The sequence below is a fragment of the Peromyscus maniculatus genome, chromosome 1 (assembly GCF_049852395.1).
Source record: "Peromyscus maniculatus bairdii isolate BWxNUB_F1_BW_parent chromosome 1, HU_Pman_BW_mat_3.1, whole genome shotgun sequence".
Classification (NCBI taxonomy): Eukaryota; Metazoa; Chordata; class Mammalia; order Rodentia; family Cricetidae; genus Peromyscus; species Peromyscus maniculatus.
Window position 1 is genome coordinate 37,138,917 of NC_134852.1, and position 23,502 is coordinate 37,162,418.

Consider the following 23,502-nt stretch of genomic DNA (forward strand, 5'->3'; position numbering starts at 1 on the left):
GAGGCGGGGCGTCGGCCTGCAGCCAGCCCGCCGCCAGCCCGCCCTCCCCCGGCCGGCTCCTCGGCGCCGCCTGGGGTCCTTTCCGCCCGGTACCGCCAGCCAGCCCCGTGCCCGTTCGGCCAGGCCTGGAGCCGAGCCCTCCGCCATCATGCCGGCCGTATCCAAGGGCGATGGCATGCGCGGGCTTGCCGTGTTCATCTCCGACATCCGGAACTGTGAGCTCACGACCGGGGCCCGGGGGTCACGCGGGGACCGGGCGGAGGGAGCGGGGAAGCGCGGGGGTGTCCTCCGGGAAGGGCCGGGGCAGCGCGGGCGGACGTGGCGGGAGGAGGTGGAGGGGATAGAGCAACGGGCTAGGTAGGTCATTCGGTGCCATCCTGAGCCTATGTGGAGAAAATCAGAGACGCAGAAGAGGTGGGAGGCGGGCGACCACCCAGGGCCAGGGGCCAGAAGTTGAGGGACAGCCCAGGGACCAGAGATGATAAGGTTGGGGGACAGCAGAAAGACTAGAGGTAATAAGGTGGGGGGGACTGTAGAAGGACTAGAGACGGAAGTGGGGGGCATCAGGAGAGGTGGAATCAGAAATGGAAATGGGGGGACAGCAGAGGCACGAAAAGAAGGTGAGGGGACAGCAGAGGGACCAGAGATGGAAGTGGGGGAACTGCAGAGGAACCAGATATGATAAGGTGGGGGTGACACCATAGGGCCCATGGGGCCCATTGATGAAAAGGTGGGGCAGATAAATCATAAGGTGAGGGGACAGCAGAGGGACCGGAATGTAAGTGGAGGGACAGCATAGGGACCAGAGATGGTGAGGTGGGGGGCGACGGCGACAGAGGACCAGAGATGGAAGTGGGAGACGTCAGAGGGTGAGGTATGAAAGACTCTAATGGAAGATGGCTTAAGAGACATGGAAGGCATCTGAGAGGCTACATACAGGAAAGGGAATATAGGTGTAGGCTCATGGGGAAACCCAAGACACCAGCAGGGCCTGGGAAGGAATGGCATTACAGAGTGTTCATGATGGAGGCAGACCCTTAGGAGGAGAGCCAGGCGTCTGGAAACTCCAGGGGAGAGATCTGGAAAGCTGAGGGCAGGGGATGTGTGTGCCGTGGGGAAGGAGAGGGGTCAGGGAACAGGGCAGGCTGGGATTTAAGCCTTCCTTAGCTTATCACAGCAACACAGGGGCCATGATCCCTTCTAGGAAGGGTGACTGTAATGATGAGATGGGCTGGCTGCTGGTCAGCTCACAACTTCTGGGAGCAGATGTTGGTGTCTGGAGCTGCCAGGAGCCTTCAGAGGTTCCATCGGTGGATGTGGTAGGCCAGACCTGGCTTTGTATTTGCAACTGCACTCCCATCACTGTGTGACCTTGATGAGGGACTTCACCTGTCATGAGGGGTTGTTGATGGCTTCTCAATGAGGGGTGGCTGGGCTGACGCAGAGTGGGGCCCACCTGATGAGGCCCTAGGCTAGGCCCTGGTGGGTGCTGTCGGCATTGGCTGGGATCTGAAAGAATTACTCCTCCGAGTTGCTCGGGGAGGATTGTGAGCACAGTCGGTGTCAGCAAAGAGGACCGTGAGAAGCTGTGTATGCCCTTCGGTGAGAGATGCTTTGGACCCAGTGAACAGAGGTGGAGCTAGAAAGAGTTATAGATTTGGCATGGGTAACCGGTAAAAATGGGTGTGCTTGGGGCTGGAGAGATAATTCAGCAGTTGAAAGCACTCACTGGCTGCTCTTTCAGAGGACCAGGGTTCAATTCGCAGCGCCCACATGGCAGCTCACTCCTGTCTCTAACTCTAGTTCCGGAGCTTCTGACACCCTGACAGATATAAATGCAGGCAAAACACAATGAATATAAAACAACAACAATATATATATATAAAGATGGGTGTGTTTTATCTGATAACTATTGGGAGGCCCTTTGCACCTACTTAGCCCCTTGGGGCTTAGCTTTCTGCATCTGAACTCCATGCCTACTCGCATGTTGCCTGCAGAGAGTTGTTTGCTCCTTTATTTGATGAACACTGTTCAATTGCTCCTATGTATCTGCCCCTATCTGAAGTGCTGGGGTCACAGCTATGTCGAAGTCCCGGTCTTGGGCTGTGATTGTGGCTCAGCGGTGAAGGGCTGAGGGCGTAGCTTGATGGTCGAGTGCCTGCCTAGTGTGAACAAGGTCCTGGCCTCCATCCCTAGCACCAAGACAAAACAACAAAACTCCACATTCTTTGGAGCATCCATTCCTAGAAGGGGTGGAAAGTAAACAGAAGGGAATGCAGTGTAGTCTGCCGGGCTGATGCTCTCAAGAGGGAGTGCTGGCCTGAAAAGGTGAAGTGGAGGCCGGCATTACAGACTCAGAATGAGGAGCAAGGAGGAAGTGGGCTGGGTTTTGGAGGAATAGGGCCCATGCAGGAAGAGAATTGTTCAAAGGTCCTGAGGTGCATGTAAGCACAGAACATGAGCGGAGACTGAGGAGACAGGGAGGCTGAGGGGCTCTGAGCACTGTGGCCCCTCTGTGGCTAAACTGAGAGCTGTAGGATGCTGTTGAGCAGAGGAGGGCAGTGGCTCACAGAATTCCTCTAGAACCAGGCATGGTGGTGCATAGCACTGGAAACCACTGCCAGGAGGGTGGTGAGTTCCAGGCTGCCTTAGACATGACCATGTCTCACACAGAAAATCAAAACTATTGAACGATTGTTCTGGCCGTTGTGAGAATAGACTTGAGAAGTTAGGGTAGCAGCTGGGAACCAAATCAAAGGTGTCACAGGCCTCGAGGCTCCAGAGGTGGCCAAGGGAGAAAGGGACCGCTCAGATGTGAGCAGAAGCAAAGCCCTGGAGTTGCAGCCTGTCAACTAGCATGTGGAAGGCTAAGCACGGGGATGGTGACCGTGAGGATGGTCTGGGCTCCAGAGCAAGACTTGACTCAAAACCAAAACAACACCAGGGGCTGGAGAGATGGCTCGCAGTTGAGAACACTTGTGGAGAGCTGGTGGGTTTGGTTCTTAGTACCTCATCAGGTGGGCTGCAACTGCCTGCAACTCCAGTTCCGGGGATTTCACACCCTCTTCAGGCCTACAAGGGTGCGTGCATTCATAAGTCCAGACATACACATAAAATAACCCAAATAAAACAAAAGGATTGGTCAGCTTTTAGGTCAGCTTTGAAGGATTTGCAAAGAGAATTTGTGTTGGGGTTGGGGGAAGGAAAGAGAAGATAGGCAGGTGTCACCTGCAGGACCCTAGAGAGCAGCCAGGGGACAGAGCAAAGACACAAGCTCAGTCAGACTGTGGGGAGTTTACCCACGGATTCTGCTGCCCCACCAAGCATTGCCCTCTGTTGGCCCAGCAGCCATGTGTGGAGTGGCTGGTGTGTTTCAAGTCCTAAACAACATGGGGACACATTGGCAAATACGACAGCATGCTCCTGTGCAGCTGTGGCCCCGAGGAGCAGATCACAGCTGTTCTCACAGATGAATGTCTCTGTGGCCTGAAGCAGGTCAGACAAGAAATGCAAACAGCCAGGACTGGAGCTCAGGCCTGTCATGCCAGCTATTCCAGAGGCTGAGGCAGGAGGATTTCAAGTTCACAGTCAGCCTTAACCCAGCTAGATGTCCCAGGAGGCAGAGGCACTTGCCGCCAAGCCTGACATGGGTTCAATTCAGTCACATGGTGGAAGGAGAGAACTACAAGTTGTCCTCTGACTGCCACATGCATACCATGGTGTGTGCGCCTACATACGTGCATACACAAATCAATGTAACCATAATATAGTCACCTTGTGTTATAGAGTGAGTCCAAAACCAGCTTGAGCAACTTAAAGACATCCTGTCTTAAAATAAAAAGTAGGGTCTGAGACAGGTGGTGGTGGCCCACAGCTTTAATCCCAGTATCTGAGGCAGAGACAAGTGGAAGTCTGAGTTCAAGTTCAACCTGGTCTACAGAGAAAGTTCAAGGGCTACACAGAGAAGCCCTGTCGTGGGGGTGGGGGTGGGGGTGGGGGTGGGGTGGGGGAAGGGTCTGAAGAGATTGCTTAGCAGCTGCTCTTCTAGAGAACCTGGGTTTGATTCCTAGCACCACATGGCAGCTCTCAAACGCCTGTAACTCCAGTTCCAGGGGATCTGACTCCTTCTGGCCTCTGTAGGTACTGCACACATCACACACACACACACACACACACACACACACACACACACACACACACACACACACGATAGCAAAACACTCATCTATACACACCAGGAGTGGGGCGCATGTCTTTAGTCCCAGAGCTCCAGGAGGCAGAAGCAGGCAATCTCTTGAGTTTGAGACCAGTCTGGTCTATATAGTAAGTTCCAGGACAGCCAGGGATACACAGAGAAACCCTGTCAATAAATAAATAAATAAATAAATAAATCAAGCAAGCAAGCAAGCAAGAGGAGGGCTAGGTGCACAGTTCAGAGGTCCAGTACTTTCCTAGCATGTAGGACCCCTGAGTTCCAGCTCTGGTAGCCCCCGTGTCCATCTCCCAAGACATGATGGCTCACACTTGACATCAGTGAGGCAGGGCCGTTTTAAGTTTGAAGCCAGCCTGAACTACACAGCAGGAACTTGCCCCCAAACAAACAAGCAAAACCTAACAAGGCTGGCAAGCTGGCTCAGCAGGTGCAGGCGCTTGTTGCCAAGTCTGAGGACCTGAATTTGATCCTTGGGACCCACATGGTAGAAGGAGAGAAGTGATTGGTACAGATTGTCCTCTGGCCTCCACACTTGTGCCCACACATACATAAAACACATAATAAAAGGGTGGACATCAACAATGCTTTATCAAATGAGAGCTGCCAGTCCTAGGATTCCATGTGGATGGAATGTTAGAAGAGGCTGGACCACAGAGGAAGCCAGTGATGAGTGGGACTGTGGGGTCAGGGCTGGGATGGATGGAGAGCCATTGCCTAGGTGTACAGGCGTGTTTTGTTTGTTTGTTTGTTTGTTTTGTTTTTGTGTGTGTGTGTGTGTGTGTGTGTGTGTGTGTGTGTGTGTGTGTGTGAGAGAGAGAGAGAGAGAGAGAGAGAGAGAGAGAGAGAGAGAGAAATATTCTGGGATTAGATGCTGGTGATGGTTACACAGTTCTGTGAACAAAGAATTTAATAGGGTGAGTTTCATGGTGTGCAGCTTTTTTCTTTCTTTTTTTGTTTTTTTGTTTTTGTTTGTTTGTTTTTCTAGACAGGGTTTCTCTGTGTAGCCCTGGCTGTCCTGGAACTCACTCTGTAGCCCAGGCTGGCCTCGAACTCACAACGATCTGCCTGTCTCTGCCTCCATAGTGCTGGGATTAAAGGCGTGCGCCATCACTGCCCAGCCACAGTGTGCAGCTTTAAATTGAGATTTTTCTAAGATAGGGATTCATGTAACCCAGACTGGCCTTGAATTCATTATGTAGACAAAGATGACCTTCAACCTCTGACCTGCCTGCCTCTACCTCCCAAGTACTGAGATAACAGTTTTGTGATTTATATCTTAGTATTTGTTTATTTTAAGCTAAGGTACATGTGTACCTGTGGTAAGCCTAGTGTGGGGGGTTCTGGGGTTCTGACTGGGCTCTGCTTCACAAGACATTCTGGGTGTTGTGCAGTGAGCCAAGCCATGGGTGGTGCAGAGGTCCTGAGATCAGGGAGTTGTGGGTAGGGACCAGGCTAATATTTGTTCTGAGAGCATGGCAGGAGTGTAAGTAGAACTGTAGGTAAGGATGGTGGGGTCAGGTTTGGGAGGAAGAGCTTCTCTCTGGGGCGCCGTGGAGCTCAGCAAGTAGGCTGTGAACAAGGGGTGCAGCTTCTAGGGTAGCCAGCGACGCGGCTGGGCGGGGCGAAGGCGTGGTCCCGCCCTCTCAGGACAGGGAACCTTCTCAGAGGGGAGTTGCTTCTGCGGGGCTGGGGCTCTGTCCTATCAAATCCCTGTTCTTTTGGAGCAGGTCCATGAGGAAGGCCTTGGAGTTGGAGGGCTGACTCCCTCTGCTCAAAGCTACCACATAGGAAGCACATCCTGTCCCAAATTAGATCCGCTGTTGTAGTGACTTTTGCCTCGGTCCTGGGATCAAGGCCGGGGCTTCACCCTGATCATCCTCAGCTCTGCCCTCTGCAGGCCCTGGCCCTTGGGAGGCCTCAGCGGGTGTGTGGTGAAGGCAGAAGCAAGTGGATGAACGAATAAGCCAGTCTTTCCCCACCAGTGCTGGGTCAAGAGGGAATTTGGAAACTGGGTGTCATGGTACAGGCTTCTTATCCTAGCCCCGAGAAGAAAAGGCAGGGGCCATCAGAAGTCCCAGGTCACACATGGCTAAAATCAAGTTCACTGTAAGTGCGGGCCTCATGAGTCCCTGACTCACACAAAACAATATGAAGTAGGGCTCGTGAGGCTCAGCAGTAAGGACACTTGCTGTGTAAACTGGAGACCAGAGTTCAAGCCTGATTCCACATAAAGGTGATGGAGAGAACTTTGTCCACACAATAGTCCACTGACACACACACACACACACACACACACACACACACACACACACACACACACACACACACGCACACGGCCATGCCTGCCCTGTTTCCAGTGCCTCACAGCCACATGGCACATGACCATGGAAGGATCAAAACCATGCGAGTGTTATGGCAATCTGGAGTCTGGAAGCATTGAATACCTGCTTGGCTTTGAGCAGGGTCCACAGGAGTCGGGGTCCAGGCTTTTGCATTTTCTCCGTGGAGGCACACAGGGTCCTCGGGGCAGGGCCAGGCTGGCCCAGATTCCTTTGAGGGTAATTACAGGCGCACTCTGTTGAGCTGTACCTCTGTGGAGCCATTTACAGAAGTCGTCACCCCACGCACCTCCAAGCTGGAAGCTCCAAGCTGGAGTAGACCTCCGTGAAGGTCTATATGAAGGACGATAACCTCAGGCAGCGAGATGGCCCTGCTGCTCCGGACCCTCCTTTCTCCATACCCCAGCCCTCTGATGGCTTGAGCCCAGTTCCTGTCCTCCTAGCCGCCGCCCGCCCGCCCCAAGCCTGCTGCTTCCGTCGCCTCATCTCCGACCCTGACCAGGAAGCCTTCCTCCACTGTTGCCATTCCAGCTCTCCGCAAGGCTTGTTCCTGCAAAACCACTCACCATCGCCCCTGGCTACAAACGCCACCAAACCAAAACCCCAGGAGCAGGACAGGGGTGCTCATTCCCAAGCCCACTCAAGAGATCCCTTCAGGCCAGGTGTGGTGGCCCCCGGGAGGGAGAGGCAGGCAGATCTTTGTGAGTGTGAGGCCAGCCTCCTTTACATAGTGAGCTGTTCCAGGACAGCCAAGACTGCATAGCTGACTCCCTCCCATAGTCCATCTTAAAGAAAAAGAAAGGAAGGAAGCTCTTTTTTTTTTTTTTTTTTTTGGTTTTTCGAGACAGAGTTTTCTCTGTGTAGCTTTGGAGTCTGTCCTGGAACTCACTCTGTAGCCCAGGCTGGGGGACTCACAGAGATCCGCCTGCCTCTGCCTCCCCAGTGCTGGGATTAAAGGCGTGCGCCACCACCGCCCAGCTCAGGAAGGAACCTCTTTATGGATGAGAGAATTGCTTTCGGACTCTGACGTATTTGCATGCCTGCTATGATGGGTAGCTTACTGCCGTCTGCCCCGAGTGCTGCGTAGTCCAGCCTGCCAGTGCGCAGCCTGTCTCGTGCCGCTGGCGCTGCTCCTCCTGTGATTTTTCAGCAGTGGCAGAGCTGTCCTCAGCCCCTGAACTCTCTGTACGTTTGCCTTTGCCTTTTTTTTTTTCCCTTAGTACTGGGAATGCAAACCAGGGCCTCCTCATGCAGGAGGTCTCTACTAAGCCAGGCCCCCAGTCCTACTCAGTTGCACGTGTTCTCTCTTTCTCTCTCTCAAGACAGGGTCTCGTGTAGCCTAGACTTAGCCATGATGACCTTAGACTCCTGGCCCTCCTGTCTCCACTTGCAGTGTTAGGGATTCCAGGGATGCCGCACTGGTTTATGCAGTGCTGGGATGGAACCCGGGGTTTGTGTGTGCTAGGCAAGCATTCTACCAGTTGAGATACACTTCCAGCCTTCACTTTTTACTTTCTGAGATAGAGTTTCATTCTGTAGTTCTAGTTAGCCTAGAGCGTATACCTATCCTTCTGCCTCAGCCTCCAGAGTGCCTGGATTATAGGTTGGAGCTTTCACATTCAGCTTCAGCTCTTTTACTTCTCATTTTGAGATAGAGCATCACTAAGTAGCCCAGGCTAGTCTTGAACTCACTCTGGCCCAGGTTGGCCTTGATCTCCCAAGTAGCAAGGATGACATCTCCATCCATGCCTGACTTGTGCTTTCTCTTTTGGAGATGCCATACTTCAGTTTTTAAATTCAAAACAAAACACATGTCTGGATGTTTTGCCTGCTTGTGTGTATGCAGAACTTATGTGCCTAGTGCTTTTGGTCTTTAGAAGAGGGCATCAGGACTAAGGTTACAGATGGTTGGGAGCCGCCATGTGGGTACTGGGTATTGAACCCAGGTCCTCTGGAACCTGGTTCTTGTAGAACAGCAAGAACTAGGAGTGTGGCATAGGCCTGTCGTACCAGCACTTGGGAGGCGAAGGCAGGAGGATCCCGAGTACAAAGCCAGCTTGAGCTACATAGCAAGACTCTCAGCATGTAATAATAGGACTGGAGAGATGGCTCAGGGGTTAAGAGCACTTGTTACTTTTCTAGAATATCTGGGTTTGATTCCCAGCACTCGTGCGGCTTATAGCCATATGTAACTCCAGTTCTAGGGCATTTGGTGCCCTCCCTGGCCTCCATTCATCCGGATATGCCAGTGGTATATTATTATACATGCAGGTAAAACACTCATACACATGGAAAATATAATAATTATAACGATGAGATTCTTGTGCAGAAGGGAATGGAAAGTGTCTCTGAGGAAGTTGCAGGAGCTGAGACCAAGTGAGAGACACAGGCGGTGGCTGGAGGCAGAGGCTAGAGTCCCACAGCCCAGAGTGTGGGGTAGATAGGAAGGAGGCGGGGAGAAGGCTGCCACAGGAGCCTGTGAGGTGCTGACGGTGCGCAGTGCAGGGGCGTGCTCTGGAGGTCCCTGTGTGGGACAGCGTCTGTTTAGAGGAGTGTGCCGTGACATCTGCAGTGTGGCCCTGGGGGCTCTGTGGCAGTGAGGGTGGCCAGAGGACAGGCAGCACACAGAGCAGGGTGCATGGGACAGCAGACAGCCCTGGCCTGGGATCACAAAGGGATCTTTGTGTCTTGGCGGAGGTTTAGGGACAGCATGGACCTAGGGGTTCAGAGGACACGAGGAAGGAGAGTCGTGTGGGAGACAGGTCATCATCAGGTGCTGCTGCTTAGGGAGGGGCGGGAGCCAGCCAGTGTAGCTTTTCTGTCATTCATTGGTCACAGTTCTGTCACGGAGCCGAGTGCTCAGGGACAGGGCAGGGGAGATGGAGACCCCTCCAAACCCAACCCCAGCACCCTGTAGTTCATGGCCCACTAGGAAGAGGAGGAAGGAGGGCAGAAAGCAGATACTGGTGGCTGCCTGGAGACAGACCAGCAAGCTCCCCGTGGGGACCCGTGTGCGGTGTGGGCAGTGGGGACCCGTGTGCGGTGTGGGCAGTGGGCATTTGGAGCACTCCCAGTGGGGACCCGTGTGAGGTGTGGGCAGTGGGCATTTGGAGCACTCCCAGTGGGGACCCGTGTGCGGTGTGGGCAGTGGGGACCCGTGTGAGCTGTGGGCAGTGGGGACCCGTGTGAGGTGTGGGCAGTGGGGACCCGTGTGAGGTGTGGGCATTTGGAGCACTCCCAGTGGGGACCCGTGTGATGTGGGCAGTGGGGACCCGTGTGAGGTGTGGGCAGTGGGCATTTGAGCCCAGGCCCTGCAGGGGAAGTGAGGGCAGGTGGCTGAATACAGCCTCACATGCCTTGTCCTCTCTCCACAGGCAAGAGCAAAGAGGCTGAGATCAAGAGGATCAACAAGGAACTGGCCAACATCCGCTCCAAGTTCAAAGGCAGGCTGGTGGCCCAGAGCCTAGGGGAGGGAGCCGGGCTCAGAGTACTTGCAAGTCTTCCTCATGTGGCTCCTTTTCCCTCCTCTGCCTCAGGGGACAAGGCCTTGGATGGCTACAGTAAGAAGAAGTATGTGTGTAAGCTGCTTTTCATCTTCCTGCTTGGCCATGACATTGACTTTGGACACATGGAGGCTGTGAACCTTCTGAGCTCCAACAAGTACACAGAGAAGCAGATAGTGAGTACTGGAAGAGACCAGGGTGGGTGGGTGCTGGGCCGAGGGAGGGGGACAGGGTGGGTGCTGGGGCCCAGGGAGGGGGCTGGGGTCTGGATCCCTGGGTTTGAGGGAAGGAGGGTTAGGGCCTGCACTGCTGCATGTTAGATTAGTCCAGTGCCTTTTAGCCACAGGCTCCCAGCTGTCCCTCCCTACCCCCCAGGGGTACCTGTTCATCTCAGTCCTGGTGAACTCGAACTCAGAGCTGATCCGGCTCATCAACAACGCCATCAAGAATGACCTGGCCAGCCGCAACCCCACTTTCATGTGCCTGGCCTTGCACTGTATCGCCAACGTGGGCAGCCGTGAGATGGGCGAGGCCTTTGCCGCTGACATTCCCCGAATCCTGGTGGCTGGGTGAGGCACTGGGGACCACCGCTAAAGGGCAGAAACTAAACTAGAGCCAGCTTTGTTTGTGGTACTGCCTAAGTTCTCCTCCCTGGGCCTTAGACCGTGTCCCCAGGCTGCCTGGAAGGGAAGGGCCGGTCCCCACCTGGTGGCCATGTATCTGGTACACACCATTACTGTCTCCTGTGGAAGTGACGGTCTCATCCCTGTCTCATTCAAGAAACAGCATCTCCCCTGTGCCTGCAGCACTGATGGGTGACAATGGTGCCACCACCAGAGGTGGACAGTCTCAGTGGTCACAGCCGAGAAGGTTTTCCCATGGTTGCGGCTTCTGCTGGGTGAGAAGAGGCGGGGTTTTCAGGCTAGCTGGGTCAGCGGTGGCCCTGTGGGACCTGCCTGCTGCAGGAAGCTTCTGGGCTGTTGCTTCCTGAGTAGTCCACGTCGATCTGTGACATGGCTCTGACCCGAGGCAGCAATGGAAGTGACCTGTGTCCCCAGCTGCCAGGGACTGGAGAAGAAGATGCACAGGTGGCCGGGCTGGAGCTCTGCTGGTAGGGTGCTTGCCTGGCCTACCCAAGATCCCCAGCTCTGTGCACTGGGCATGGAGGCAAGAGGAGCAGAAGGTCAGGGTCATCCTCTGACACTTAGGGAGTTCAAAGCCAGCCTGGGCTATATGAGAACCTGTTCAAAACTAATTCTTCTTTTTTTTGGGGTGGGGTGGGGGTGTTGACACAGGGTTTCTCTCTTGCTATCCTGGAACTCGATTTGTAGATAAGACTGGTCTACACAGAGATCCGCCAGCCTCTGCCTCCTGAGCGCTAGGGTTAAAGGCGGGCGCCACCACCGCCCAGCTTGCAGCCAGTGCTCTTAACAGCTGAGCAGCTCTCTAGCCCAAAACACTTTTTTGCCTGTTAGTTTTTTTCCTGGTGAAATACACAGGGTAGTGAGCATGCCAGAGGGTGGGCGAAAAGCGGCTTTCTCTTTCTTTTCTTTTCTTTTCTTTTCTTTTCTTTTCTTTTCTTTTCTTTTCTTTCCTTTTCTTTTCTTTTCTTTCCTTTTCTTTTCTTTTCTTTCTTTTTTAAGTAATTTATTTAATTTTTATTTTATGAGTATTGATTGGTGTTTTGCCTGCATGTATGTCTGTGTGAGAGGGTCAGAGTCCCTGAAACTAGAGTTACAGACAGTTGTGAGCTGCCATGTGGGTGCTAGGAATTGACCCTGGGTCCTCTGGAAGAGCAGCCAGTGTTATTTTAAATCATGTGTAGGTGTGTGTGTCTGTGTGTGGGTATGTGCACATGAGTGCAGGTGCTCTTGGAGGCCAGAAGCATGGGGTCCTCTGGAGGTGGAGTCACAGGAGGTTGAGAGCCACTGCCATGGCTGCTGGGAACGGAAGCTGCCCTCTGGAAGAGCAGCCAGTGCTCTTAACTGCTGAGCCATCTCTCTGGCTCTGAAAAAGCCTTTAATTAACAAGTCAGGGATTCTCCAGGGCTGACGTGGAATGCACTAGAATGGAGTCAGTAATCATTGGAGGATGTGAGTGCCTTTCACAAAAGGCCCAGCAGGTACCAAGGCTCAGGGTGTAGGTGTGTGGTCACCAGGGAGTCTCGGGATGGAGTGTAGTGAGCATGGAAGAGACTGTGGGGAGTCTGCCTTTGCTTCCCACGGAAGTGCAGGTGACTGGTGTGTGTCAGGCAGACGGACAGCAGAAGCAGAGTTACTCGGAGAAAGAGCACTGTGGTTGCTGTGCCCAGAGGTGAGATTCTATTTCCGGCAGCGTAGACAAGTGTGGCTGATCTGGGGGCAGTGGAGCCTGTAGGAAGCAAGAGGATGAACAAGCCTGAGGCCAGCCTGAAACCGTGCCTCAAAAAACAAGGGAAGACTTTAGTGTGGACAAAGGAGCAAGAGACTATTGGTTAATGGTGTCCTGAGCTAGCCAGTTCATGAGGCACACACAGGCCAGCAGGAGCAGCCAACCCTGACGAACAAACAGGGCCCAGACAGGCTGGGCTTTGAAGGCTTCTGGGATCTGGGGGAGCTTTGCAGCCTCTGGGAGCAAAGAAAAGCTTGTCCAGGTAGAAGCTGTGGGGAGCCACACATCAAAGTGTGGGTGACCTAGAAATAAACACCCCTGGGAACTGTGTACAAAATTACCTGTCTCTGTCTCTGGCACAGAGCAGCCCAGGCTGGCTTCCAGCCTGGTTTTTTGTTTGTTTGTTTGAGGCAGGGCATCATGTAGCCCAGGCTGGCCGGGAACTGACTCTCTAGCTTCCGCCTCCTTAGTGCTGGGATTGCAGGCATGCACCATTGCGCCTGTGTTACCTTGCCTGAGTCACCTTGGAAATGATCAAGCCAGGCAAGGCTGAGCACTCGCTGTCTCGTGTATGAGTGGTTTGCCTATGTGTGTGTATGTATGTATGTATGTATGTATGTATGTATGTATGTATGTATCCCACATGTGTGCAGTACTCAAGGAATAGGGAAGAGAAGGAGCCTGAAGGCGGGTCCTGAGGTCCTGAGGTGGCCCAGTGTGCTCTGTTCAGGTAGGGCCGGAGTATGGGCTGACCTACAGTAGGAAAAGGATGAAAGTCCTGTTACGATTGCAGACCTGTCATCCAGCACTGGGAAACTGAGGCAGGAGGATTAAGAATTCAAGGTCATAGCTGGGCAGTGGCAAATGCCTTTAATCCTAGCACTCAGGAGGTAGAGGCAGGGTGATCTCTGTGAGTTCAAGGCCAGCCTGGTCTACAAAGCAAATTCCAGGACAGCCAGGACTACACAGAGAAACTCTGTTGGGGGGAGGGGTAAGAAGGGGGCGTTTCAAGGCCAGCTTGAGCAGCATTATAGTCAGATCCTGTCTCCTAATTGATTAGTTAATAATTTTAACCTCACTGGGCAGTGGTGGCGCACGCCTTTAATCCTAGCACCAAAGAGGCAGAGGCAGGCAGATCTCTGTGAGTTGGAGGCCAGCCTGGTCTACAGAACAAGTTCCAGGACAGCCATGGCTAAACAAAGGAACCCTGTCTTATAAAACCAAAAAAAAAAAGTTTGCAACAGGCTCTCACTAGGAACCCATTCTGATCGCTGTCTGCTTTTAGTTTGATTTGCTTGTTTTTTGACATGTCCACTGTAGTCCAGGTTGGCCTTGAACTCACTATGTAGGTGAGTATACACTTGAACTGCTCCTCCTGCTACTTAGCCTCTAGAGTACAGGAGTGATAGTGTGCTACACTGTCGAGCAAAATTCAGTGTCTATTATTTGTTTAGTTTTTTGGCTTTTCAAGACAGTGTTTCTCTGTGTAACAGCCCTGGCTGTCCTGGAACACACTAGGTAGACCAGGCTGGCCTCGAACTCACAGAGATCCTCCTGCCTCTGCCTCCCAAGTGCTGGGATTAAAGGTGTGTGCCACCACCACCAGGCAGGTGACACTGTCTTGTTGGCATGGTGGCATGTGGCAGATTTATGTAAATCTGAGGCTACTCTAATACACATATTGAGTTCTAGGCTAGCCAGGGCTACATGGCGAGAGACTGTCTCAAAACGGGGAAAAGGTCCCGTTTAATTGCCAGCCTGACCTTGAACTCGCTCTGTAGTCTAGACTGTCCTTGATTTTACGGTCATCCAGCCTCAGCCTCCTTAGGGCTAGAATGACAGGTATGTGTCTGTCACCAGCCCCAGCTTATCACTCCTTTAAAAATACTTATTTATTCATTTTTATGTGCATGTGTGCTTTTGTGAATCTATGTGCACCAGATATGTGCAGCACCCCACAGAAGCCAGCCCATGTCCTCTGGCTCCACTCTCTTCCTCCCCGTTCCCCTGAAGTCTTCTGGGTCTGGACTCAATCTGTGTCCGTCTTTGCTGCCTGCTGCATCTGCATGTATTGCAGTTTGCACCCACCCTGAGCGGCACCTTGGTCTGTCTGCTTCTGTCTAGTTTCAAAGTTACTGACCAGGAAACGGACAAGACAAGGGAATCCTTCAGTCAAGAGTGGATACATGGAAGCGGGCTGGGGCTGAGCTCCACTGGCAGAGTGCTCACCTAGTATACCCAAAGCGCTGTTCCATCCACGGTACCGTGGAAACCATGTGGTGGTGTACACCTCTCATCAGTCAGGATGTAGAAATAAGCCCGGGGAGCTGAGATAGAGCTGGACGGGTTCCCTGCAATCCCAGCACTGGGCAGATGGGCCAAAGGAATCAGAACTTGAAGGCCAGCCTTGGCTCTTGAAGCCCTGATTAAAGTTTGAAGTTGTCTATGCCAGGCGGTGGTGGCGCACGCCTTTAATCCCAGCACTTGGGAGGCAGAGGCAGGCGGATCTCTGTGAGTTCGAGGCCAACCTGGGCTACAGAGTGATTTCCAGGAAGACGCGCAAAGCTACACAGAGAAACCCTGTCTCGAAAAAACCAAAAAAAAAAAAAAAAAAGTTTGAAGTTGTCTGCTTGGAATCCTGGATGGGCAGGGCAGGCCAGGGCTGGGCCTCTCTGGGCCTCTAGGACTCCCAAGGAGAACCGTTTCCCGCCTCTCCTCCTTTGGTTTGTTCTGTCTCTGCCTCAGCAGTTACCGGCGAGGTCTGTGAGCAAAGGTGTGTTTGCCAGTGTGTCTGCCAGTCTCCATAATCTACAGCAGTGCAGGCACACGCAGGCGCTCAGGATGCAGGCGCTCAGGATGCAGGCACTCAGGATGCAGGGCAGAGCCAGCCTGCACATCCTGTCTGGTACTGCCAGTTGTTTTGTGGATGATGAGACAGAGTCCGTGGGACAGTCAGGGCAGTGGCCAGATGCTTTGGGGTCACCCTGGCTGCCGGTGTCCTATCCTGGGAAGTCGGGTGCACTGGGTCCAGGTAGCGCTGACTGTCCCACACTGTCCCCACAGAGACAGCATGGACAGCGTGAAGCAAAGTGCAGCCCTGTGCCTGCTTCGACTCTACAAGGCTTCACCTGACCTGGTGCCCATGGGCGAGTGGACGGCACGTGTAGTGCACTTGCTCAATGACCAACACATGGTGAGGTGCCCAGATGCCCCCAAATGCCTGAAGCCCTGTCCTGACCTCTCCCCCGAGGCTAGGAACCCTGTGACATTCCAGCCCAGCTCCTGTGTCCCCAGGTCCTGTGTCCCCAGTGCCTGTGAACTGCCCGGTTTTCCTGGAAACTTTCCTACCTCTTTGACGTCTCCTTGGCTGCCGGGGACTGTCCCCATCTCTGACCCAGCTCCTTAAAAAAACAAAATCCTGCATATTTCTGAGCCCAGAGATCCCCTAGCAAAGCCCACTACCTGCCTGTCTAAGAAAGACCTGATTCTTGCCCCACCTAAGACTCCCAGTACCCCAACTGTGCTCCTTGCTTCTGATTTACCCCATGCCAGGGCCTTCCCAGGTCCCCGGATCTCATCTGTGAGGTCTCTACCCTTCCCCAGGAGCACACTCACCCTTGCATGTATCTTGCCCCTACCTGGAATGTCCTTGGACTTGCCCTTGCCCATCCCCACCCTGGCCATGAGCCTGGGCCTTCATGCCTGAGCTCCTTGCAGGGAGTGGTCACAGCTGCTGTCAGCCTTATCACCTGCCTCTGTAAGAAGAATCCAGATGACTTCAAGACCTGTATCTCACTGGCTGTGTCTCGCCTGAGCCGGGTGAGTATGCTGTCACACTAGTGTGTCTATGACACCTGTCACTCTCCCCCTGCCCTGAACGGCAAACCAAGCCTCTCGGTGGCTTCATCCAGGCTGTGCAGCTGTGGGCAAGTGGCTTCACTTCTCTGAGCTTCATTTCCTACATGCTTCAGGGCTGACACCAGTGCTGTGTGCAGCATGGCTGTTGTGGATAAGGAGTTGGGGTGTCGCCAAGCACCCCAAAGCCGTCTTCCTGGCCCTTCTTCCCTCCTTGCTTGTTCTGCTCTTTCCTCTCTGTGTGCCTGGCTCTGCGTCTGCATCAGCCCTTAAGGAGCCCCTGTCCTGGGAAGGGAGTGACAGGGTGACTCAGTCACGGACTGCCAAGAAGAGCTGTGGGGTGTCGTGGAGGGGCTCGGCATCGTGGGCACCCATGGAGAGCCTAGCCCCGTCTGGGGGCCAGGCGAGCTTCTCAGGTGCTAACCAAAGGGAAACTCGGGGAAATCGTCAGAAGTGTCTCAGACCCTTGGGCCACAGGAGCACCTACACCCCCCGTTCAGTCTTCCCCAGCCCCGTCATTCCCACATCTGAAGGTGCCAGGTGCCCGGTGCCAGGCCCAGGAGGGGACAAGGATGAGGAGACATGGTCATGCCACTGTCCGAGTGCTGTGGGGGCTTCCTGGAGAAAGTGTGTGTTTGTTTGTCCCACCCTGTTGTCACCCTTCCTCCCCCAGACAGGGTCTCCGTGTAGCTCTGGCTGTCCTGGAACTCATTCTGTAGCCCAGGCTGGCCTTGAACTCACAGGGATCCGCCTGCCTCTGCCTCCCGAGTGCTGGGATCAAAGGTGTGCACCAAAGAAGGCACCTTTTCAAGGTGGAGAAGGGGGTTACCCTGAGAAGAGACAGTCGTGATCTTTTGATCTTTGACTGTGTCCCTTTCTGGCCTGTGTTGGACCTGGGACCTAGGATCAGACCCAGCTCCAGACTCTTTAGTAGTTTCCTGCGGTGCTCAAGATGCAGGAACCTGGGTAGTGAAGGCTAACGGAGGAGGCAGAGCCCAGGGGACTGCCACATGCAAGGAGCTGGCAGAGACTGTTCCACTGTTAGCAGCATTACTTGGAACATTCAGAGCCAGGTGTCGGGGCACAGCGCAGGCCCTCAGGAGCCGAAGCAGGAGGGGCTTGTGTGAGGCCAGCTGGGCTCTCTCTCTGGCACTCTGTTCAGAAAGAGGGAAGGGTTCCACCATCCTCAGGCTTAGTTCCGATCCCGAGCTCAGGCCACGCTACCTTCAGGCCTTGGTTTCCCCTTCCGTAGCCCTGGCTCTCACGGTGCAAGCCTGGTGTGAACATGTCTCTTCAGGGCCCAGGGCCCTCCTCCCGCCCATCACTCCCTCCTCCTGCAGATCGTCTCCTCTGCCTCCACCGACCTCCAGGACTACACCTATTACTTCGTCCCTGCCCCCTGGCTCTCCGTGAAGCTGCTGCGGCTGCTGCAGAGCTACCCACCGCCAGGTGAGGCCTGTGAGCCGCCAGCATGGGTCCACTCCAGAGTCCACTCCAGAGTCCGCTCCAGAGCCAGGCTGCATGGGAGGCCACGTGCGGGAGATGGGGCAGGCGGCCTTTTGCTCTGCTGCCCTGCTCCTCACCTCGGGTGATGCTCCTGTCTTGGGCCCCCTTCCTTCTCGCAGCCCTCTCCTGTGGGGAGACCTAGTTCCCTACTGTGCATGCTTTACCGAGGAGAGGGCCGAGCCGGAGCAGGCTGTGGCCCAGGGCTGCCCCCTAAAGTGAGGCAGCTGCCATCTGGCTGCTACAGCGCGGGGCACCGCGGGACACTGAGGAGTTTGTTTCTGCTAAACTCACAATCCCTGAGCGGCGGCCGTAAAGGCGCACGCCTTTAATCCCAGCACTCGGGAGGCAGAGGCAGGCGGATCTCTGTGAGTTTGAGGCCAGCCTGGGCTACAGAGAAACCCTGTCTCAAAAATTAAAAAATAAAGTAAAATAAAAAACCTGCAGCCGGGCGGTGGTGGCGCACGCCTTTAATCCCAGCACTCGGGAGGCAGAGCCAGGTGGATCTCTGTGAGTTCGAGGCCAGCCTGGTCTACAGAGTTCCAGGAAAGGCGCAAAGCTACACAGAGAAACCCTGTCTCGAAAAACCAAAACCAAAAAAAAAAAAACAACAACAACAAAAAAAACTCCAAATAAACAACAAACCCCTCATAATCCCTGGTGCCCAGATAGTGTGCAGTGGCCTTCGGGGCTGACAGTTGAGGGGCAGCTCCTTGATCTCTAGGGATAGCTCCTTGGGAATGCTTCAACTCCATGGTGGCTCTGGGGAAGACTCCTGGGCTTTCCATACTTGTGTGAGAAACTTAAGGAGCGTCAGTGCAGCAGAGGAGGAAACTGAGGTTCATAAGAGGGGAGTGAGTGGGAGCCCAGACCTGGAAATAATGCTCTGCCTCAGAAGGCAGAGGCCCAGCCTGGGACTGCCGGCCTTAAAGGGCCCTCCATGTAAGGTGAAAGCTGGGAGAGGCTGCAGACCGCAGGGACCACGGGGGCGCTCAGCCACTTGCCTTCCCTTTCCCAGAGGACGCGGCTGTGCGAGGGCGGCTAGTGGAGTGTCTCGAGACCGTGCTCAACAAAGCCCAGGAGCCCCCCAAGTCCAAGAAGGTGCAGCATTCCAACGCCAAGAACGCCATCCTCTTTGAGACCATTAGCCTCATCATCCACTATGACAGGTGCTGCGGCAGGGTGTGGAGAAGCGGGGCCGCTGGCCTGAGGGAGGACAGAGAACAGGACATGCCCGAGGAAGGATGCCTGGCATCTGACACCTGCGTCTGAGGAAGGAAAGCAGGGCCCCACAGTCGAAGGGAGGAGTGTGGGGCCTGGGATCCTTGCTAGGAAGGGGACAGAGGTGTGAAATACTCCTCTGAGGTAGATGCAGAATTGCTGCATATCTTTGTGGGTTCAATTTTGCATACTGGGGATTGAAATCAAGGCTAGTTTCTGCTGGCTGTATTCCCCACTCCAGTGCATATGAGCCCAGATGTCTGGGTTCCTAGAAGGGTCAGAACAGGATGTTGGAGTGAGCAGAAGTGAGGACCTGGGTCCTCAGGGAGCTATGAGATGGATCAGTTCATGTCCCATCTCCATCCATACTTCCCTTGTGCCTGGCAGTGAACCCAACCTCCTGGTCCGCGCTTGTAACCAGCTGGGCCAGTTCCTGCAGCACCGGGAGACGAACCTGCGCTACCTGGCTCTGGAGAGCATGTGCACGCTGGCCAGCTCCGAGTTCTCCCACGAGGCTGTCAAGACGCACATCGAGACCGTCATCAACGCCCTCAAGGTGCAGCCCTCCCCCCACTCAGAGTGGCCAGGTGCTTGGTGGCCTACAGTGGGCCCAGTGCAGCTTAGAGCCCATCTTGGTCCTGCTCTTCTTCCTCAGACGGAGCGGGATGTCAGTGTGAGGCAGAGGGCAGCCGACCTCCTGTATGCCATGTGTGACCGGAGCAATGCCAAGCAAATTGTATCAGAGATGCTGCGGTACCTAGAGACTGCAGACTACGCCATCCGAGAGGAGATCGTGAGTCTAGGGGCCAGAGCTGGACACCTGGATGTGAGGGAGGATGGCCAGGACCTGGACCACAGAATCTAAGCGGGGAGGGCTGGGGTCTGACCCCTTAGGTTGGGAGGAGTGTGGGGTCTAAGGGAAGAAGAATAAAGTTAGGAATCCCGGGTCTAAGGGATGAGACTGGGGAGGGACCTTGGATGTTAGGATGGGGTCAACAGTGATCACAGATCCAGGAATGGCAGTAGTCACCCTCCTGTGGGTGGCATAATCGTCCACTCACACCTTACCACCTTCTGCCATAGGTGTTGAAGGTGGCCATCCTGGCTGAGAAGTATGCAGTAGACTATAGCTGGTATGTGGACACCATCCTCAACCTCATCCGCATCGCAGGCGACTATGTGAGCGAGGAGGTGTGGTACCGAGTGTTGCAGATTGTCACCAACCGTGACGATGTCCAGGGTTATGCTGCCAAGACAGTGTTTGAGGTTAGCATCCCTCACTCTGACTCCATGGTGGAACTTGGCTGTCAATCAAAAGCATCTAAGCAATGATATACCCCACCAGCAGGGTCCAGCATCCTGAGTCACTCAAGGGACCTGCAACCTTGGGACCTTCCTGGTGTGGAGAGTCCACAGCATGGGTGCCATCCCCATGTGTTTTGGTCCTTGTCCAGGAGAGCTGGCCACTCTATTCCCTATGCAGTGCTCCACAGGTTCCATCATGGCAGGGAAGGCAGGTGTGGCAGCAGCAATGTGTAGCTTGGACTGGGCAGTAGTTCAGTTGTATAAGCGCGAGAGTCTGGTTTTCAGTCCTGGCACTCATGCAGAAGCTGTGTGGCTCTGTGTGACTAATCCAGCACTGTGGGGCTTGCCGGCCAGCTAGTCTAGCCAAAATGGAACTCCAGGTTCAGTGAGAGAGCCTGTGTCAAGGTGGAGAAAGATTGAGGAAGACACCTGACATCTTCTGGCCTTCGTAACTTTACATACGTGCATGCACTCGTGTGTGCACACTTGGGCATGCACAGAACGTGGGGTGGAGGCTACTCATGGCTCTCCAGGAAGTAATCAAGGCTACCACATTCCCCAGTACCCTCACTTCTCCAGGTAGATCCCCCTCTCCCAGTTCTTAGGACCATCCAAACATCCCGGCAGCTGGGGCTCCAGCACTGAAATCACAGTATGTGGAGATCTCAGAGTCCCCTGCACAGAGTCCAGCTAGTCACTTGACAACTTCCCCATGCCTCAGTCTCCCCATTTATGACCCGTGTGCTTTGCAGAGATCAGGGACTCCTCTCCTTGTCCTCACACCGCTCTCCCTTGCTCCCTCACAGGCCCTCCAGGCCCCAGCCTGTCACGAGAACATGGTGAAGGTCGGTGGCTACATCCTTGGGGAGTTTGGGAACTTGATTGCTGGGGACCCACGCTCCAGGTGAGGGAGCCTCATTCTGGGGGACCTCTTGGGGTTGGGAACCCCCCATCGGGCTGAGAAATGGTGGGGCTCCCAGAGAGCCTCTCAGCAGTTCCCCGGGTGTGGGTGACGGCATGTCTGCTGACCTCGCCTCTCCACAGCCCGCCTGTCCAGTTCTCACTGCTGCACTCCAAGTTCCACCTGTGCAGCGTGGCCACCCGCGCCCTGCTCCTGTCCACCTACATCAAGTTCATCAACCTCTTCCCCGAGACCAAGGCCACCATCCAGGGCGTTCTGCGTGCCGGGTCCCAGCTGCGCAATGCCGATGTGGAGCTCCAGCAGCGGGCAGTGGAGTACCTCACCCTCAGCTCTGTAGCCAGCACTGATGTTCTGGTCAGAGCCCATGCCCCAGGCCTTGGGAGCACCCTCTGGGGTTGTAAGTGCCCCCTGACTCTTCTCCTGCCCACAGGCCACCGTGCTAGAAGAAATGCCTCCATTTCCCGAGCGCGAGTCATCTATCCTGGCCAAGCTGAAGCGCAAGAAGGGCCCTGGGGCAGCCAGTGCCCTGGATGACAGCCGTAGGGATACCAGCAACAATGACATCAACGGGGGTGTGGAGCCCACCCCCAGCACCGTGGTGAGCGCAGTTGTGGGCCGGGTGGCCGGGCTGGGTCCTCTGTCCCTGGCCCTATCTATCTCACCTCCCCTCTCGTGATTGCAGTCGACGCCCTCCCCCTCCGCGGACCTCCTGGGGCTGCGGGCAGCCCCTCCCCCTGCCGCACCTCCAGTTCCTGTGGGCGGGAACCTCCTGGTGGATGTCTTCTCTGACGGCCCCAATGCCCAGCCCAGCCTGGGGCCCACGCCTGAGGAGGCCTTCCTCAGGTACCCTGCCCTTGTCCTTCCTTCTCCCCCGTCCCTAGCCTCTGGCTGCCACTCTGGACGCTGCTGCCCTGGCCACCCCGTGCTGTCCTTTCCCACGGCTGTCCCTCAGCCTGCTCCTCCTTCCTTCTGAACCCCCTTGCCTCTCTTTCCCTGGCCCTCTTGCTGCCTCTCTGGGATTGGCTGCCCGCCACACCTGTCTTCTCTGTCTCCTCTGGGATTGGCTGCCCGCCACACCTTCTTCTCTGTCTCCTCTGGGATTGGATGGCCCAGCGAGCTGGAGCCCCCTGCCCCTGAGAGCCCCATGGCTTTGTTGGCTGACCCAGCTCCAGCTGCTGAGTAAGGGGCGGCCTCTGGCTGTGGGGTTGATGGATGTCCCCAGGGTGGGCTTCAGGGGGTTCTCATGACTGACGGGTTAGAAAACAGTGGAAGTTGGGGTCCTTGGGATCCCTCTAGAGCCAGGGTCCCACTCCCATTCCTGAGGGTCTCTGGGGAAACTTGGCCTGTGGGTCCTGGGGAATCTGCCTTCCTAGAGAGTGTTGCCTCTAGCCCCAGCCCCCGTGAATCTCACTTCTTCCTCTCCTCCAGCCCAGGCCCTGAGGACATAGGCCCTCCCATCCCAGAAGCGGATGAACTGCTGAATAAGTGAGTTCTGGAGAGGTGGGCAGGGGAGCGGGGACAGCTGGGGAGCATGAGGATGGGCGGTGAGCAGCCCTACCCTCCTGACTCCCCCCACTCTGCCAGGTTCGTGTGTAAGAATAGTGGGGTCTTGTTTGAGAACCAGCTGCTGCAGATTGGAGTCAAGTCCGAGTTCCGGCAGAACCTGGGTGTGTCCTGGTGGCCTGGCGGTTGGGGGAGGCGGGTTACTGGAAGGGTGGGTGATGGGCAGCATCTCCTGGCCGGGCTGGTGGCAGGGATGGCATCAGAGGAGCTTGGATGGAACCCTCACCCACCCGCTGCAGGCCGAATGTATCTCTTCTATGGCAACAAGACTTCGGTGCAGTTCCAGAGCTTCTCGCCCACCGTGGTCCACCCTGGAGACCTCCAGACTCATATCCTCTGCTCTTGGCCCCGACAGTGCCCCAACCCACCCCTGTAGGCCCCTGGGAAGCAGACATTCAGGTCCATACCTGTTGAGCCCTCACTATGAATTAGGCATGTGTTACTTCTAAGACTGCACAGTAGGTAGGCCTCTACCCAGAGACCCAGTGTACAGGATGTATGACTTCCAGCGCCCCAACTGCCCCTCCCGGGCACCTCACCTTTGCTGGTGTGCTCTGTATGAGGCTCCTGCTCTGGGGCTCACCAGGGGTGCTGCGCTCGGGCTCACCAGGGGTGCTGCATGCACTGCCAGCCCTGGAGCACACAGCTGAGCGACGTGCTCCCCATCGCTCCAGAAAAGTAGCCCGCCCTCCCTCTTTCTGCTCTTGA

The 23,502-nt window shown here is 55.1% G+C and overlaps 1 protein-coding gene across 3 annotated transcripts in view; it reads left to right on the forward strand.

Annotated features, from left to right (window-relative positions):
• Positions 1-23,502, forward strand: part of Ap2a1 (adaptor related protein complex 2 subunit alpha 1) — a 25,302-nt gene continuing 1,800 nt past the window's right edge. The window contains exons 1-19 of one of the 3 annotated variants that reach the window (XM_006986226.4): positions 1-215; positions 9,927-9,995; positions 10,089-10,231; positions 10,431-10,624; positions 15,489-15,618; positions 16,143-16,244; positions 17,621-17,729; positions 18,802-18,952; positions 19,392-19,560; positions 19,660-19,797; positions 20,088-20,270; positions 21,116-21,213; positions 21,354-21,585; positions 21,662-21,829; positions 21,914-22,074; positions 22,345-22,410; positions 22,660-22,716; positions 22,816-22,898; positions 23,034-23,123. In XM_006986226.4, coding sequence (XP_006986288.1) covers positions 149-215; positions 9,927-9,995; positions 10,089-10,231; positions 10,431-10,624; positions 15,489-15,618; positions 16,143-16,244; positions 17,621-17,729; positions 18,802-18,952; positions 19,392-19,560; positions 19,660-19,797; positions 20,088-20,270; positions 21,116-21,213; positions 21,354-21,585; positions 21,662-21,829; positions 21,914-22,074; positions 22,345-22,410; positions 22,660-22,716; positions 22,816-22,898; positions 23,034-23,123 — 2,410 coding nt within the window. In that variant the 5' untranslated portion in view covers positions 1-148. The remainder of the gene's footprint in view (positions 216-9,926; positions 9,996-10,088; positions 10,232-10,430; positions 10,625-15,488; positions 15,619-16,142; positions 16,245-17,620; positions 17,730-18,801; positions 18,953-19,391; positions 19,561-19,659; positions 19,798-20,087; positions 20,271-21,115; positions 21,214-21,353; positions 21,586-21,661; positions 21,830-21,913; positions 22,075-22,344; positions 22,411-22,659; positions 22,717-22,815; positions 22,899-23,033; positions 23,124-23,502) is intronic. The other 2 variants (XM_076575725.1, XM_016004808.3) reach the window with 2 other exon arrangements.